Here is a 19,525-nt window from a genome sequence, read left to right on the forward strand (position 1 = left end):
CCTGTAGCAGCAGGATTGCTGGGCCCTGCCTCTCCTGCATCCATTTTTCCTCTTCTTCCATAGGATTGAATTTTTAAGTGAGATCATGGCTGCGTTTCCTAATGACTACATTTTGTAACGTTCCTTGCTAATGTTCTTGACCAAGTTCTGGCCAAGTGGATGTGATCAGAAGTGATATGGACAACTCCTGGTTGTGCCTTTAAGGACAGAGATGTGTGTCTTTCTTTCCCTCCTTCCTCCACCCTCCTGCCTGGAATGAAGAATAACAAAAGTGAGCCGTGTTGGACCAGGCAGATAAGGGCAACATCCTAGGGATGGTGGAGAAACAATATAATCGGAGTTTGAGTCCCTAATGCTGAGGGGCTACCATTCATAAGCCTTTGTTAATTTGGATTAATTTTCCAGCCTTTGAGCTATGTACTCCATTGCTAGTAATAAGACTAATAAGACTATTTTCTCTGCAGAATTAATAAACGTTTCCAGTATTATATGATGTCCGAATTCTTTGCTTGTTTCAGTCCTATGTTAAAGGCTTCCAAAGAGATCATCATCCCTGTGAAATAAAATCCCTTTGTCTGAGGCTTAACTCAGAGTGATACTTACATACAAAAGTACCAACTGGGAAGGATGGGACAGGCTCAGCCTTGGTCCAGATCATCCCTCTCCACCATCTTTAGTCACCATGCGCAATAGATATTTTCTTCTTCGTCTACCTCAATGTTTAGAAGCTGATGAGGTACTGTCTTATCAATTAGCATTGCATTTTGCTGTGAATAACAGAAAACCTGACTAGACAGTGACTTCAACATGTTAGGATTTTAACTTTCCCTGTGAAACAAGAAGGCTGGAAGGAGGCAGTACAGAGCTCCACAGCGCACTCAAGGACCCCCTAGGCTACCTCTGTTTTCTGCCCAGCAGTTTTCAGCATGTGGTTTTTGTTCTCATGCTTGTCACCTTATGGTTCCACTTCAGGCATCACATCTGTGCTCCAGGCAGGAACAGGGGGAAAGGTGAAGGAAAAAGTGCAAGCCAAATGAATTGGCTCCCTCATTTTCATAAAAGTTTTATAGTGATATATAGCATATATACAGAAAAGTTCACAAATCACAAGTGTATACCTTGATGAATTTTTACAAAGTGAACACACTAATGTGACTGGCACCTCGAACAAGAACCAGAACATTCCCAGTAATTCCCAGTACCTCAGAATCCTTATTGCCCCATAGGTCCGTCTTGTACACCCAAAGGAACAGCATAGATTAATTTTGCCTGATTTTGAGCTTTATGGAAATGTACAGCATTTACTCTTTTGTGTTTGGCTTCCTTTGCTTAATATAATGTTTGTGGGATTTGCCCATATTATTGCATGTAATTTTAGAACAATTTATTCTCAATGCTATATTATTCCAGTGTGTGAATATAAATTTTTAAAAATCCATTCCAGTATTGGTGGGCATTCAGATAGCTTGCAGGTTTTAGCTATTATGTAAATAGTACTTCAATATCTACTCTAGTTCAAGTCTTCTGGTGAATATATGGTCACATTTCTATGGGTATATCCCTAGATGAAGAATCTCTGAATTACAGATTATGCTTATATTTAGCAATGACACTGGCAAAAAATTTGTCAGAGTATTTGTACTGATTTACCATTCCTTCAGCAGTGTATAAAAGTTTTGGTTGCTCTACATCCTTGTCAAAACTTGGTATTATCTGACTCATTTTAGCCATTCTGGTGGGTGATATATTGTGTTTTTAATTTTTGTTTTACTGATAACTAGTCTATCAACTAAAGTTGAGCAACTTTTCATATCTATATGTTTATTGGCTATCTGGATATTCTATATTTGTAAACTATTTGTTCATATTTTTTTGTTCTATTCTTGTTCTATTGGCCATAGTTTTCATACTGTTTTGTTAGAGCTCTCTACATCTTCTGGGAAGAAGGTGGACGACCACATGCTTGGTCCTAGGAGGGGCCGAGGGCAGGTCCTTGGCCTTGGGCGGGACATGGAGGGCACACTGGACCATGGCAGAGCATCCCCGCCCTGGCAGAATCCTTTACCCCACAATGGTTCAGCTGCCGATTCCCCATTTTGCTCACCTTGGCCTGGGGGGGGGGGGCACAGGGAGGCCCTCGTCGCCTTCGCTGTCAGAGCTGCAGCCGCTGACATCATTGATCTCCAGCTCCGAGTCGCTGTCCTCCTTCCTGCCCAGTGCAGCCTCTGGACCCCCAGTTCTGGGCAGTGCCAGGCAAGGGCTGCTGCCAGGCCCGAGGGGCGCTCAGGGCCCAGGCCCTCCCCTGTCACAGCCAGCAGGGATGAAGCTGTGGGGCCTCCCCCTGCCCCTGCTGAGGGCAGGTGGCCCAGGGAAATGGGCAGAGGGTTGGGGTAGAAGTGTGGGGGGTAGAGAGAGGGGGGAAGCTTGGAGAAGGGGCCGGTGAGGTACGGGTTACGGTTCCAGGGGTACTCTGGGAAGAGCTCTCTGCATCTTCTGGATGTGAGTCTTGTATTCGTTTTCTGAGGTTACCACTACAAAATACCACAGATTAGGTGGTTTAAACAACAAAGTTTACTTTGTCACAGTTCTGGAGGCTAGATATCCAAGTTCAAGGTGTTAGCAGGATTAGTTTGCCGTGTGGCCCCTGTCCTTGTCTTGAAGATGGCCACCCTCTTGCTGCCTCTTCACATGGTTGTTCCCCTATTCATGGGTGCCTCTGCTGCGTCTCTGTGTCCTAATCTCTTCTTACAAGGATATCAGTCAGATTGAATTAGGGCCCATCCTAATGACCTCATTTTACTTTAATTACCTCTTTAAAGGCCGTATTTCCAAATACATTCACATTCTGAGGTCCTGGGGGCTATAGCTTCAACTTTTGAATTTTTGGGGGACATGATTCCATCCATAAGTCTTTTGTTGGATATATATATTGTAAACATTTTCCCCACTTTGTTTGTTAGTTACCTGTTTATTCTCTTAATGGTGTTTAAAAAACACCATTATTTTTGAAATTCCAGTATAACTAACATACAGTGTTATATTAGTTTTAGGTGTACAATATAGTGATCCAACAATTCTCTGCATTAGTCAATTCTCATCACAGTAAATGGTCTTAAACTCCTTCACCTATGTCTCCTATCCCCCATCTCCCTTCCACCTGGCAACCATCAGTTTGTTCTCTATATTTAAGTCTTTTTTTGTTTGTCTCTTTTTTTCTTTGTTCATTTGTATGAGTGAAATCATGGTATTTGTCATATGGTAATGGTGTCTTTTGATGAACTGAAGTTCTTAATTCTCAATATTCTTTATCAATTTTTTCCTTATAGTTAGCACTTTTGGGAAGTCTATTTAAAAGACTCTGCCCATTTCAAAGACAGAAAAATAATTTGTTCTCTTTTTTTCTAAAAGCTTTTGTTTTAGCTGTTACATTTGAGTACGCAATAGGTCTGGAATTAATTTTTATTTATGGTATGAAGTAGTGGTTATGATTTATACTTTTCTATGTGGACCCAACATTGTTTACAACATTGTTTATTGAAGAAAACATGCATTCCCTATAGCATTGCAGTTGCTATCCTTGTTGTAAATCAGGCATTCATATTTTATGGATCTGTTTTTGGGTCCTATTCCCCTTCATTGGTCTCTTTGCATATCCTTGAGTCAATACCACTCTGCCTTATTTAATAAAATGGGTCTTGAGAGCTAGTGGTTTAAACCTTGCAGTTTTTTGCTCCTTTCCAGGATTGCCTTGTTATCCTTTTCATTGCCATATACATTTTATTTTTTTTATTTTTAATTTTATTCTAATTGAGATATAATTGACATACAACAACATGTAAATTTAAGGTGTTACAGCATGATGATTTGATACATTGATATATTGCAATATGATAGGCACTATGGTGTTAGCTAACACCTTTATCATGTCACATAATTATTACTATTTTTCTTATGGTGAGAACAATGAAGGTCTAGTCTCTTGACAACTTAGAAATTTAACTACAATATTATTGACTATAATAATTATGCTGTACATTAGATCTTTAGCACCTATTTATCTGCTAGTTGTAAGCTTGCTCTTTAAAAAAATTTTTTTTTAATATTTATTTATTTTTGAGAGAGAGACAGAGTGCGAGCAGGGGAGGGGGAGAGAGAGAGGGAGACATAAAATCTGAAGCAGGCTCTAAGCCGTTGGCACAGAGACCAATGTGGGACTCAAACTCACAAACTGTGAGATCATGACCTGAGCTGAAGTCAGACGCTTAACTGACTGAGCCACACAGCCACCCCCGGAAGCTTGTGCTCTTAAACAACATCTTCCCATTTCACCCCTTCCATTCCCCCACTCCCACCACCTGCCCTGGTAACCACCATTCTATTCTCTGTTTTCATGAATTTGGCTTTTTTAGATTCTGCATACGAGTGATACCATACAGTATTTGTCTTTCTCTGACTGACATCTCACTTAGCGTAATGCCCTCAAGATTCATCTATGTTGGCACAAATGGCAGGATCTTCTTCTTTCTCATGTCTGTATAATAAATCTTTGAAGAATTGGTTTTTTTCTTTATCCATTCATCTGTGGCCACTTAGGTTAAATCCATATCTTGGCTATTGTGAATTATGCTGCAATAAACATGGGAGTGCAGACATCTTTTTCTTTTCCATTTCCTTTGGATATATACCGTAGAGGTGGGATTGCTGGATCATATGGCAGTTCTACTTGTAATTTCTTGAGGAACCTCCATATTGTTTTCCATAGTGGCTGAGTCAATTTACATAACTACCAACAGGGCACTAGGGTTCCCATTTCTCCACATCCTTGACAACACTTGTTATCTCTTCTCTTTTTGATGATAGCCATTCTAATGAGGTGATATCTCATTGTGGTTTTGATTTGCATTTCTCTGATGGATGCTTAGTGATGTTGACTATCTTTTCATGTACCTATTGGCCATTTAGATATCTTCTTTGGAAAGATGTGCTTACTCTGCCTTTTTTTTTTTTTTTTAATCACATTGGGTTCTACCCTGCCCTGGTGTCCCCAGTACCAATGCCCCAGAGGCTGACATGCACGCTTGCACTGGGAGGCTGTAGAGCTGGTTTTTCATAGGAGCATAGGCAGCCCTGCCCTGGGTTGGTACCCTGGCTGCTGGGCCCCACCTGCATCTCTGGGCACTTGCCCCCCCACTTCCAAGCTGCGTAGCTCCCTCCCAGGCCTTCCAGCCTCCATCTTGTCCCAGCCCTGACTCTGCTTATTTTTTAATCGATTGTGGTTGTTATTGTTGAGTTATGTGAGTTCTTTATAATTTTGGATATTAACCCCTTATATATGGCTTGCAAATATTTTCTCCCCTTCTGTAGGTTGCCTTTTCATTTTGTTGATTGTTTCTTTTGCTATGCAGAAGCTTTTTAGTTTGACGTGGTCCCACATGCTTATTTTTGCTTTTGTCGTTGTGCTTTGGGTATCATATCCAAAAAACCATTGCTGAAACTGATGTTAAGGAGTTTCTTCCCTATGTTTTCTTCTAGGAGTTTTATGGTATCAAGTCTTCTGTTTAAGTATTTAATTTATTTTGAGTTAATTTTTGTGGGGGTTTGTGATAGGCATCCAATGTCATTTTTCTGTATGTGGTCATCCAGCTTTCCCAGCACCATTTGTTGAGACTGTCTTTTCCCATTGAGTATTCATGGTTCCTTTATCAAATGTTAGTTGACGGTGTATGCAGGGGTTTATTTCTGGGCCCTCTAGTATATTGGTCTATGTGTCTATTTTTCTGCTAGTACCATACTATTTTGATTACTATAGCTTTGTAGCATAGTTTGAAATCAGGAAATGATTTTATTCCTGTTTCTCAGGATTTCTTTGGTTAGGATTTTTTTTTTTCTGTTTTTGTGAAAAACACTATTGGAATTTTGATAGGGAATGCATTGAATCTATGGATGGCTTTGGGTATAATGGACTTACTAACAATTAATTCTTTAGATCCATGAACATGGAATATCTTTGTTAGTGTCTTCTTCAATTTCTTTCATCCAAGTTTTGTAGTTTTCATTGTACAATCTTTTACTTCCTTGGTTAAATTTATTTCTAAGTGTTTTATTACTTTTGATGCTATTGTGAATTTATTATTCACAATAATAATAAGCTTTATTATTTTTTTGCAGACATTTCATTGTTAGTGTATAGAAATGCAACTGATTTCTGTGTGTTGATTTTATATCCTGCAACTTTACTGAATATGTTTATTACTTCCAACAATGTTTTGGTTGAGTCGTTAGGATTTTCTGTATATAAGATCATATCATCTGCAAATAATGATTATTTTATTTTTCATTTCTGATTTGGATGCCTTTTATTTCTTTGTATTTACTAATTGCTCTGGCTAGTATTTCTAGCACTATGTTGAATAAGAGTGGTGAGATGGGTCACCACCATCTTGTTCCTGATCTTAGAGGAAAAGCATTCAGTCTTTCACTATTGAGTATGATGTTAGCTGTGGACTTGTATAATCCATATATATTTTAGAATCAGTTTATCATTTTCAACATGCAGAATCCTTTATATGACTCTCTTTTAAAGAGGTTTCCTGGAAGTTCCAACCAATGACTTCTCATTACATCCTATTGGCTAGACCTATGTTACATGACCATCCCTATCTGCAAGAGTGACTGGAAAAATGTAATATTTTTAGCTGGACATATCATACTCTGAACGAAATTGAGATTTTCTTAGGAATAAAAAAGGAGAATGGACATTGCACAGGCAACCAGGAAGTTCTGACTAAATTGCTAATTCTTTCAAAACTAGTGGGGATAAGGGAAGAAGAGAATAAGAGCTACCCTCCCTGCTTATTAAATAAGCAGAATTCCAGGGCTTTTGCTGTCATAGTTGGAATCACATTGGTGCAATTCAGGGGAATTGATGGTTCCTGTTATTCTCTTGTCTGTTAGGATCGGGCTGAACAGCAATGAAGGTCCCAGCAATTAATCTGGTAAGACTATAGGGTGGCCCATGGTGGTTTCCATTGATAATTAATAGGCCAAGAAGATTTTCTGCCACACCATCACTTTCAGTTTGATGGACCTAGGGTGGACCCAGAAAAGGTTCCATGGTGAGGTGGCTGGGTGGCTCAGTTGGTTGAGTGTCCGACTTCGGCTCAGGTCATGATCTCACGTTTCATGGGTTCAAGCCCTGCATTGGGCCCTGCTGCTGACAGCTTGAGGCCTGCTTCCAAATCTGTGTCTCCCTCTCTCTCTCTGCCCCTCCCCTGTTTGTGCACTCTCTCAAAAATAAATAAACTTTTTTTTAAAAGAAAAGTTTCCATGGCATTATAGCCCAATTCATCCACTGCTAAAAGAAAATTAATAGTTTTGGAACAAAAGATTATAAAGATACTTCAAGGAATGAGCTTTTATTCACACTGTCACATGTAACTTAATAAAACTAAAAATAAAGCCAAACCTTTAAGTCATTGGGCTATCTTGCTTATATTTTTAGTAGGATGATTTTTAGTATCCCTCATCAACCCTAATTCACTCTTTCCACCCCACATTTTAAGATTGTTTGAAATTAGTGAACTTAGGAGCAAGGACTAGTAGACAGGGTAATCTGTGCCTTGAAAGAAAGATAATGTGAAATCATCTGTTCTCTACTACACTGGTTTAATCTATTCCCTCTAGACTGTGACCCAATCTAACAGAAATTAAGGAGCCCATATCTGCATACTAAGACCCTGCCTTCCTATCTTTATTAGAAAGGACCAAGAATGAAAAAGCCAGCTGTGTTATTCTGGTTTCTCTGAGAAGCAAACACTAAATGGGATTAAATGTGCAAGGATTTTTATCAATTTATTTTATAATTGTTAAATTAAAAATTTAGACAAAAACTTTTCAAATAAGTCAATTTCTCACATCCACATCAGGCATTTTCTGTGTCATGAGAGCAAAACAATACAGGGCAGGATCTCTGACCTGTGAATTGTTGACAGATTCACAGATGATCATGTTCGTGTTTTAAAAACAGGCAACCTAGGCACATAATCAAGATATCAGGTATCTGAGAATCAACTTTTCGCTAGTAGTTTTATTTTTGTTTTTCACACCACCAGGTCCTAGGATGGGCAAGCACAAATCTAAGTTCACCAAAACGTCACCCAGACAGGCATGAAACAGACAGCAAAGGGCCTTCAAACCTGATTTATTCTTCTGTGTTCTCTCTAAATTACAATTTGTGCTGATAAGGTGACTTAATTTATTTAAAAGTGAAATGGAGAAGCTCAAAGAAAATTGAGTGAACCCCAGGTTTATGTGTTGAAAACCTCCATTAGCAGCAGGGCCACAGGCAAAACGGGGTGGGAGAAATGCAGCTAGAAACAAGATTAAGAGGTGATAAAGCGCATGAGATAGTCTCACTTAAGTCACCATTTTACTGCTTGAAAGGTCTGGCAGAGGAGGAGGATGTTCTAAGTAATCTATTTGCTGATTCTTTTTCCCTCTTCATTATACATGATTTAGCTCATGGCTTTTCTGCTGTTTCCCTCAGGGAGATCATCCTCAAAAATATAATAAATAAATAAAAGTCATCAATACCTGAAGTTTTCTCAGATGAGTTTCATTTTTGCAGATAATTCTCTTATTGCATTAATCTTCCTGGAACAACCCTGAAATTCTTTTCCTTCATGCATTTGCTCTCCTGAGATACCTACAAACCATTATTCACTATTTTAGCCTTCCCTTCATCTGGCTATGGTTCTTTCTTTTCTCAAGTGTGGGCAGGTCAAATCCTTTGAGAGAATTTGCTGCACATATAAATTTACCAACGCTTTTGGTCGCTTCTGTTTTTCACTTAGCTCTTGAACAGTCCCACAGCCTGTGACTAAATGACACATACTGGTGATCTCTTCCCAAAGGAGTTTATTCAAAAGCAACAGAATTGCACGTTGGAATCTATCCCTGCAGCAGTTTGAAGCTGTGAGCCCTAGCTCTGTGAAATGGAAGATTAGACATCCCCACAGTCTACATGGCTTGAAAATATTGCAGAATGTTTGGTAAACATAAAAAGCAGTCTTGGGAACATCTTCAGCATACAGGGGGAAGTTCCAACACATTTCACAAGAGAGAAAAGTAATGCAGAGAAAGAGGAATTTCAGTCTTCTCTGCTGATTACCCCTCCCAGAACTCTCCCTGCCCTCCCTCCAAGGGGGTTACCAAGGGCAGCTGGCTGCAAGGCTGCAGCTGTTCTTAATTGTTGATTTTAGCCTTGCAGTGGTCCCAGGTGGGAGAGGATGCCATATCTGCCCCCTGGAATGGACTTACAGGTGTTTGAGAAATGTTTTCTTTCCTGCGGGTTACTTGACACTCTAACAGACGAGCTATTATGATATACTGGCTGATGTCAGGAGACCTGGGTTTAATAGTCCTTACTTTCTCCTTCCTCTTATGATAGACTTGCTGAAAAAGATCTGCTTTCTGTGGATTTCCCCGTTATTCTCCTTTCTGTGATCTCTGCAAATGGGCAGGATACGTCGACAGCAGAAGTGAACATCAGGTATAAGATCTTTATGAACTTGCTCCAGGCAGGCGCTGATTAAAATGGGTTCCATACTGAAAAGCCACTAAAAGAAAAAAATGAGTGTATTCAAAATTAACTTAAAAAAAAAAACAAACCCAAAATGCTACTTGAGTAAAAATAATTAAAGCTGGTTTTATTTTTGTTTTGGTTTGTTTTCTAAGAACAAATGTATTAGGACTTGGGTTCTAAATACAGCTGGGCATGTATTCACATTTGTTCTGAGGACGTAATGACGAGGTTTCATTTGTGGGCTGTGGACGTCATGTGTGTTGCATTGAATTCATTAATCTGAATATATCGATACTAGGGCAGTACTCCTGCCTCCTACACACCCCCTTAGGTTTCAGGTAACTGGGGCTCCTTCCTTGGGCCCCATGCCTGCTCTGGCCCACCTCTGACCAGTCCCTCATACCTCTCCTGACAGCCCACTTCTACACTACGCTCTGAGGCCAGTACCTAGACTTCCCTGGCCCTGTGTCTACCCTGGGTGTGCGCCTGTGGAGTGATTATGTTTGGAGGTGGAATGAAGGGGTGTAGAGCCTGCACATGCTGCTGGAGTGTCCACATGCATGTAATCAGTGCTCCTCAGGTGGGCAAAGAAAGGGGCACCTGAGCCTGGTCTCCATATGTGCTTTTGTCCGGATATTACAAACGTTAGGGATGGGCTTCTCCTACTGGCTGGTGCAATACTTCAAAAAAGGTAAAGAACATGAGTTATGATTTAAAATTAGATTATTTCTCACTTATTTTAAATCTGAAGGCAAGTGCACAGGAAATTAGTCTCAGTGGAAACAGAAAGTGAAACTGACCACTTTGGTTCCCCCTTTTAAGATCTATGAATTGCCTCTCTCAGCCAATGATACATTTATTCACATGTTAATTTGAATGTTTGAAAGTTATTGATATTTTAGTAAAGTACGTTGGAAGGATCAAAAGTAACATTTTGTCGGAAAACGATAGATGTTGAACAGTATTTTAAAGACCTGCAAATTGTACCAGGGTCTTGAAGGCTGTTCAGGCTTAGGGTGATGGTAATAAGCCTAACCACAACTCTGTGTTATATTAGTTCAGTTAAACACCTGGACACCTGAATTTGGTTGAATACAACCAAATAAAAGGCTCCACAAATTTCTTATAGTGCCCCGCCGAGGAGGGCTGAGTAAATATTTACTGTATTTTAAAAATTGATCCCATGTTTGGTCAGAGTAGCTCACCCAATAGCCCGAGATGGAATCAGCCTAAATCTCTTGATGTTTCAGTGGCACTGAAAGCCAGCCCTAGCTTCCAAAGCCAATGGCTCCCATGATTTGTCAGATACTTTAGTGTAAGAAAGCACAGTTAACTTTTCCATTTACTATGCAAGTAGATGCAAGAGTGCACTAAAATCAGTGTAATTTGGCTCCCTCCTAGAAAAGTGGCCCCAGTTAAGTCTCAGCTTCCTAATGGTGTCAGTCCATTCATTGGGCATTGACCTCTGGATCTTCCGTTCAGTGGTTTCAACTGGCCTCGGTTAAACAATGCGTGATGATTTCTGTTAGATTCTTTCCAGGAGGGTATACTATCTTTCTGTGATTGGGGATGAGTCTGGGAGGGCAGGAACAGAGGAAGAGTTATGTAGTCAGAGGACTGATAGGATCTGATGAGGGTCTCCTGTGACTTTGCCTTAAAGCACTGTAGGATTTCCCCCCAGATGATCTTAGTTTTCTATCTTGAGTACCCTAATTTGTATTTTATCTGTTCTGTTCCAAAATGGCCTTAAATCTCAATGTTTTTCAGATTGTGAATCTTGACCTATTAGTGGTTGTTAAATTAAATTAATGGGTCAAAGCAGCACTGAAAAATATAGAATGAAGCAGAGTAGAAATTAGCAGAGCATATCTTAGGCAGCAGAAAGGAATTATTATGGCAGAACTTTTGTTTCTGTTGTGTGTGTATGAGTACTGAACATTGCTGTAAAACATTCTTTACATGAGTTGTGATGAGAAAAATGTGATAAAGCACTGATTTAAGGCAGATTGTTTGAAGGTAGAGTTTTAGGTATGTGATAGGCATTAGGAGAGAGAGCTTTAGGGGCAGGAGACCTTCTGTGCATAGCTTCCACCACCCCCTGAAGGCAGTCAGCCTCCCACTTTGCCAACTCATTAAGGTCAAACCTTTTGATGTTGTTCTTTTATCCTTGCTTTGTAGAAGACCATCATGAAATCAAAATATTTTCAGTAAATAATAGTTTTCAGCTTATAAGATGCCCATGGTAACCCACTTGATTATGCATTCTAGATTCTAGATGCTATGTTCATCCCAGAAAAGAGGCCAGGTTCAACTCTCAGCCCCTAAGAAGGCCTCCAGCAGGGTATTCTCTAGTCTATTTTGATGAGTCAGTGTTAATATGACTACTGACTTGAAGGGGGTGCACTTATCTGAAAGTATTTCCTGTTTCCAATTAACTTTTAAGTTTTGAAGGTATGTTGCTATTACTTGGCCTAAGTAAGGTATGATTGGCTATATGACATCTCCAGTAGCCAAGGGTTTATTTGAAGGGAGTGAAACAAGCAGGTGGCACTGGTTCTCAAGAACAAAGGTCATGGGGTGCCTGGGTGGCTCAGTCGGTTGAGCCTCTGACTCTTGATTTTGGCTCAGGTCATGATCTTGAGTTTGTGATCTCATGCTGGGCATGGAGCCTGCTTAGGATTCTCTCTTTCCCTCTCCCTCTGCCCTTCCCCTGATCTCTCTTTCTCACTCTAAAAAAAAAAAAAAAAAAAAAAAAAAAAAGAATAAAGGTAACACATAGAAGGAAATGGTTCCTAGATGCTAGGTAGTTCCGTGGAGGCAGGGATGGCTCCATATCTTATTGCTTACTGGCTCATGGAATACTCCACTGAGGATCACAGACAGACTCAGGCAGCCAGTTGCCTTTTGAAGGGACTGTTTTTGGTAGTGTCATTCCGTTACCATTCCAGGGGGCCAACTATTCCACTCTGGAATTGCTAACAATTCCCTTCATTCCAAATCAGTGCTATTTGTTACAAGCCTACTAGTACTTTTCCCTTGGGGAAGCATAGAGACAGGGTAGAACTCTTTGATGAAAAGAAGGGGGTTTACTCTTGGGCATTTAATTAATTGAACTATTAGAATCTATTTTCAAGTCTCTTCCATCAAGTAACACCAGCTGATGCCAAGGAGAATGGGAGTCTTGTTGGCTTTGTTGTCTCCATTGAAGTCTCCTTGCATTCACCAAAAAATGCCTTGGAGAAATCTTAGGCCCAGAAGGAGTTAAGCTGTGTGTCTGCACAGTGCGGCTTTGTTCTGGCAACATCCCATCGGTTTAGGTCATTTCTGATGACTTCACTCTCCTGGTGACATCAGCCTCTAATCTCCTGAAGGTGAATTCATGTGCGATTGCTTCAAAATACTCACTCCCTGAGTTCCAGGCCATTCCCGTTGATATATGGACAGAGCTTGTCTTTCCCAGGCCGCAGTCTGGTCTGTGCACTGCATTTGTGCTTACCATATCATATTACTGTGTGGACATTATGTCACTAACTGGCACAGCCCAGCTCAAAAGTGAAATGTGTTTATTACAAGCAAAAACCCAAAAGCGAACATCAGCTCTCCTGCATCCTACCCCCAGGTATAAAAAAGATTAGTGGGATTCCTCCACTGTATTTTGGGTTGATATTCTAATTGTTCTCTCTCTTCTCTCCTTATGTGGCCTGAATGTTGATAGTCTCTTCCTCATAGTTTTCAGTCCACTATACCCACTAACTCTCGAAAATGTTTGGTTACTGATGGCACAAATTAAATATAAATCTTTGAAATAACTTAATTTGGCCTTGTTCTAAAATATCAGTTCTGTGAATGAGAGTTACTTGTTTGCCTTCTAAAACCATTTCCTATACTTTGCCTTTCAAATGTCATGAAAAAAATAAAGAGTGGGCAGGAAAGCAACTCAGGTTTATTGGGTGAGTGCCCAGAGTTGGCTTTGACCAAGATGGTGTTGCTGTGCACTTGTCCAATGCTGACAGAGGTGTGCATGCCTCTAGGTATTGCGGAACATGGACTGGAAGGGTCCCTGGAGCTTGTCTAGTCTCAGAGGCCAGTGTAAGCACATTTTATGCCCTTTACTGCCCTTTTTCTGTTATGTACAGACTGTGGTGACACCCAGTTATGTTACCAGGGGTTCAGAATGTCACAGTGCCTCCGTGAACCCTGTTGTTCTCCCATGGCTCCCACCCCTGAAGGGAGGGAATGTGCTGTACTTGAGGTCCTGTGTCTTCTGTTGGGACCTAAGCCAAAATGGGGCAGAGGAGGGGAGCCTCTCTGCAGAGAAGCACAGTCCTTCCACCATTTCCAGGATCCGGTACATCCATTTCCTTTTCTGATTAATGGCTCTTGGCAGTCAACTGTAGCTTCTGGTGGACATAACCAGCAGGGTACACATTGAGGTTTAAAAACGTGTCAGGGAAGTTTCATACTAACAGTATTTTTAAGAGGAGAGACTGGTGTTTAAATGAACCAATACAATGCCACTTTCACTATTTATCTTCATTTCATATTGAAGGGAAAGAAAGCAATGAATAGAACTATTCACCCTTCCAAGAAGAATGGTGCAGTTTTCAGATAGTCATGACTACGTATATTTAGTTTTGGGGTCAGCCTACAGATTACAGGGGTACCGAGAAGATACTCTTTTCCCCCTTCCTCTTCACAAAATAAATTTAGAGGATTTTTTTGAGGAAGGAAATAAAGTCACTGGATGACTTGCAAATATATTTTTAAATGCAGGAATGGTTAGGCTTTCTGAGTTTCAGATCTGTTTTAGTTGAGGGTGGGGGTGGGGGTGGGGGTGGGAGACTGGCTGTAACAGAGGAAACTGGGGGAATCTTAGTCTAAGATGTTGGCACTATTACCATTCACATCTGCTCAGGATATACAAAGATATTAGATTTTTTTAAAGGTTTAATATAAAGTACAATAAATTTCTTTCTCCTTTTGCTGCATCTCCAAGGAGGTAGAAATATTAGAGAACCCTCTTTACAAACTCTTTCTCAATGCCATTCTCTTCTTTGGTTCATGCAGAGAAAAAAATAGGAGAAAGAATACAGGAAAAAAAAACCCTCACAACCTAATTAAAATAAGTGAAAATTAAAAAAACCAAACAAACCTTCTTGTGCCTTACTTATTCTCTTCTGGCAGCCATGACTGTTTACATACGCATACTTTATACACTCACATGCTTTAGACACACCCATATTTACTCCCTTCCCCCCAAATAAATACTCCTGAGGAATTGGAATTTCCCACTTCCCTGCTGTCTGTAAGCTTCTTGAAAATGAGATGGTAGAACCTTCTTATTTGGCTGAGAAGTCTGGAAGAAGTCCTCCTTCCTAGCAGTAAAATGCCTCATACGGACAGGGGGTTGTAGTCTCATTTGGAGATGAAAAGTAGTGGTGGACGTCTGCTGTTTGGGCAGGGAGGAGGGCGGTTGGAATAAGGAGCCAGCAGTTGATGGGCTCTGTGTCTTTCCCACGCACACTGTCGGGGTGGTCCTTGGAGAGAGAGTGCTTTATTTCTGTTCCTGAGAAGACAGAGAGATGTTTGCTTTTGTAGTTGGACAGGAAAGGCTGGCAGTGTCTGTAGCAAGCTAGGTAGTCTGTGCATTGTATGCATTTATTTGTTTGCATTTATTCCTGCTTTTTGCAAACTAACCTTTGATGAGCATGCCTTGCTGTTAGTCTGCTGAGTACTTTTCCTCCTGGGAGATGGCTAAACCACCACCAAGGCGAAACCACCCAGTTTGTCCACTGTCTCACCAACTCCCCCCACACCCCCCAGCGGGGAAAGCCTCCCATTCCATACCTCCCTCCTGGAGTCTTCTGCTTAAATTAGGCTCATGCCAAGCTTGTGCCAAGCTTGGGACCGGCAGGGCCATCACACTAGACGAAGACTAGGGAAGATGCTGGTGGCTGGAGGTACAGAGGAGAGGGAGCCTGTCTGCCAAAGTTGACGTGCACATGTACATCCACCAAAGTGTGTGATGGGAGCGGGTCTCAGCAAACCCTTCCCTGAGGCTCTGCCATCTACTACTGCCTGTGTGATCCTGAGCAAGAACCATAGCTCCACACAAGATGTGTATCCTTTGTCCTGGAATCCTGGCTCCGAAGAGAAGTTCTCGCTGGAGCCATCAGTACCTGCAGCCAATGGGACAATAAGCACTGATACAGTTGTGCTCACCAAGTATTGGTTTAATTAGTAAAAGAACTAATTTGGTGAACAAGTGTTTTGGGTAATCTTCCCTAAATAGAAGGCCAGGTGAGGGGCTCCAGATAATGAGCGCACAGGCACTACCTGACCTGCCCCACCCCACTAAGTTCTTTTGAGTTTGTGATCTGGTCTGAGACTAGGCACATTATCTGATGTGACATTCCCACAGGACCAGCCACCTCAAGAGGACCTCGTGTTAGCCTCAGTGGCGACCACATGAATGATGACTAGTGAAAACACACTGTGGTACCTTCAATTTGTATCCTGTGCCTAGAGCAGAGCCTGGGCAATACACAGGCACTCAGGAACTACTTGATGGGTTGAATTGTTGAAATCAACTAAAATTTGCTATCTAAAATAAACCCTGAACATGAAAACGGAAGCTATAGATACATCCTAATGTTTCAAAGATCCCAGGGATGTAAAACATAGTTTTTGTTTTTTAATGTTTATTTATTTTTTTAGAGAGAGACATAGTGCAAGCGGGGAGGGACAGAGAGAGAGGGAGACACAGAATCCGAAGCAGGCTCCAGGCTCTGAGCTGTCAGCACAGAGCCCGACACAGGGCTTGAACCCACAAACTGTGAGATCATGACCTGAGCCGAAGTTGGATGCTTAACCAACTGAGCCACGCAGGTGCCCCAAACATATGATTCTTTGAAAGGACCCATCCTGATATTCTTACTCAAGTATACCTACTTTTCTTCCATTTGACGTTTTAATAGTGTGGTCGTGGAGACAGCTTCCAAAATGGACTAAATCTATGAGTGGGGATCCACAATTTTCTCCAAAATGGGGGAAGCTTAATATGGTATCTTTCAGGTCTGCTGTTTAATCTTTAGTTAAGGAATTCAAGGAGGTACCTTCCATGGAGGTGGCTTCTCAGATGACGATTTTCTTATAATATCTTCACTCAGTTTTTTGACAAAAAAAGCGGTAGCTTTTTCATTGTTCATTCATTCCACACAATTTTTAATATTGCTTATTTTCTCCCCTAACCCCCTTACTCCCTCTTGGCCACCCCTACCACCCTGCCCTGGATTGGGATTGCTCCATGAGGACAGTGATCATGCCTGACTTGTTCAACACTGAGGTTCAACCTCAGCACCTTGCCCAACACCTGGGCTGTAGACGATGTTTAATATTATTGTGTTTAATGAATGAATTGATAGGAATGAATGAGGACTAGTAAAAACACAGGGGTTCCTGCCCTGGCTTGGTTTATTGCACTAGATGCTGACAACTATCAGCACATGTGAAAAAACAATTGAGAGTCATTTCTCTGGTGAATCTAGTTTTGGCAGTGGGTGATTGGTGTTTGGCCAACAGCTTCTCATTGTAGGCGTTACTCGTCCATAAGCCATAGAAGTCTGCCCAGAGAAGTCTGGTTTTGTTGCTGTTGTTGTTAATTTAGTATCATAAAAGTTGTGGAATATTACATACACAAAAACTGCATATAACGAGTATGTACAGCTTAATAATGTATCATAAACCAAATAATTGTTGAACTACTACCAAGAAATGGAGCATCACCAGCTTCTAGGAGACCCCTTTCATGATCTTTCCCAGTCATCAATTCCTTTCTCCCTCCAAAGGTAACCACTACCCCAACTTTTATTATAATAACATCTTTGTTTTTCTTTATGTTTTACCACCTGAAAATGTTTGTGTCTCCAGATGCAAAGATTTAGTTTGGTTTATTATTATTATTTTTTGGACACTATATTAAAGTGAAGCCATTTAGTATATGTCTTTATTTTGTCTGCCTTCTTTGTTACACCGTTACTTTTTGGGAGTAATCCATGTTGTTATGAATAGCTATAGCTTATTTTTTTTATTACTGTGTTGTATTCCATTATAATATAAATATACCACAATTTATTTATCTACTGTTGGACTTTTTCTCATTTTTTCCTATGAAAAATATTTCTATAACATTCTTCTTAACATCTGTGCATGTATATTTTGGTGAAATTGATGAGCCAGAGGACAGGAGTATCTTCAGTGTTAGTAGATAATGCTAAGCTGTTTTCCAAAATGGTTGTACTAAATTTTTTCCCCCTTTCCCCATCAGACATATAGAGAGTTCCCATTGGCCTACATCTTTGCCAGTTTGGTGTTGTCAATCTTTTTAAGTTTAGTCATTCTGGTATTTCACTGTGGTTTTTATTTTCCACTCTCTGATTACCTAGTACCTGTGCAGTGGAGTATCTTTTCTTATGTAAGTTAGCATTTGGATATTAACTTCTGGAGGTATCTTTTCAAGTGTCTTATTCCTTTTTTTTTCTACTGAGTTGTTTGTCTTTTTCTTATTGATTTGTAGGAGCTGTTTAAATATCCTAGATATGAGCCTTTTGTGAGATATATATGCAAATATGTTCTCATGCTCTGTGATTTCTTAATGGTATCTTCTGATGGATAGAAATTCTTAATTTTAATGGAGTCAATTTGATCTATGTTTTCCTTTACAGTTAATATTTTTTGTGTTCTGTTTAAGATGTCTTTCTCTCCCCAGAGATTATGAATATATTTGCCAATATTTTATACTTTTTTGTTTATTTATTTTTGAGAGAGAGAGAGAGAGAGAGAGCAGGGGAGGTGTAGAGAGAGAGAGAGGGAGAGAAAGAGAGAGAGAGAGAGAGAGAGAGAGAGAGAGAATCCCAAGCAGGTTCTACACTGTCAGTACAGAGCCCAATGTGGGGCTTGAACTCATGAATTCATGAACTGTGAAATTCTGAGCCGAAATAAAGAGTTGATCACTTAAAAGACTGAGCCACCTAGGTGCCCTGCCAATGTTATATTCTAACAGGTTATTGTTTTATCTTTTTCATTTGTCCGCCTGAATTGATGTTTGTGTATAGTGTGAGAAAGGAAGTTGAATTTCAACTTTTTTTCCATATTGATATTCTATTGTGTCATCTTTGTCATAAACCTATCTTTCTGGACTATTTTATTTCGTTCTATTTCTCTATTTTTAGGTTAATATTACACTGTTTTATTTACTGTGCTTTTTAGTTAGTCTTGATGTTGAGTAGATGGAGTCTTCCAAAATGATTCTTTTTAAACCATATGTTAACTATTATAGGCTTTTGCATTTATATGTAAGTATTGGAATCAGCTTATCAAATCTTAACTCTTCATCTTCAAAGTTGAGATATTCATGGGGATCTTGTAGACTCTATAGATTAATTTACACAGAACTTATGTCTTTACTATATCAAGTCTTTAGATCTAAGAACAAGTCCTCTCTATTTTTTTAGACCTTTATTTTTTCAATAATGTTTGGATTTTCTGAGTTATTTTTTATGTATGGTGTAAGTTATGTATCAAAGTTAATTTTTGCATGTAGACATCCTATTGTTCCTGCACCATTTGTTAAAAAGGCTATTATTTCTCCATTGAATTGACTTTGTACTTTTGTTGAAAATCAGTTGTCCACAAATGTTTGCATCTATGTCTGGACCTTTTGTCCAATTCCAGTGATCTGTCATCCTTATGCCCATACCACACTGTGTTGGTTACTGTAATTTATAAGTCTTAAAATCAAGTAGCATAAATCCTCCAACTTTGTTCTTACTTTTTGAAATTGTTCTGGCTACACTAGGTCCTTTGCATTTCCATATGATTTTTTTTAGAATTAATTTGTTAATTTCTACAAAAATGCCCACTGATATTTTGATTAGGATTGTG

At 40.0% G+C, this 19,525-nt stretch overlaps 1 protein-coding gene across 7 annotated transcripts in view; it reads left to right on the forward strand.

Moving 5' to 3' along the window:
• LOC147584782 (uncharacterized) overlaps positions 1 to 19,525 on the forward strand; it is a 475,011-nt gene that overhangs the window by 260,865 nt on the left and 194,621 nt on the right. For all 7 annotated transcript variants that reach the window (XR_015253404.1, XM_086712531.1, XM_086712562.1 and 4 more), the window contains one exon: positions 9,449 to 9,550. Coding sequence is in view for 6 of the 7 variants with exons in the window: in XM_086712531.1 (XP_086568657.1) it covers positions 9,449 to 9,550 (102 nt within the window). In the remaining variant the exon portion in view is untranslated. The remainder of the gene's footprint in view (positions 1 to 9,448; positions 9,551 to 19,525) is intronic.

The sequence above is a fragment of the Puma concolor genome, chromosome A1 (assembly GCF_028749965.1).
Source record: "Puma concolor isolate L17-30 chromosome A1, mPumCon1.1.hap2, whole genome shotgun sequence".
Classification (NCBI taxonomy): domain Eukaryota; kingdom Metazoa; phylum Chordata; class Mammalia; order Carnivora; family Felidae; genus Puma; species Puma concolor.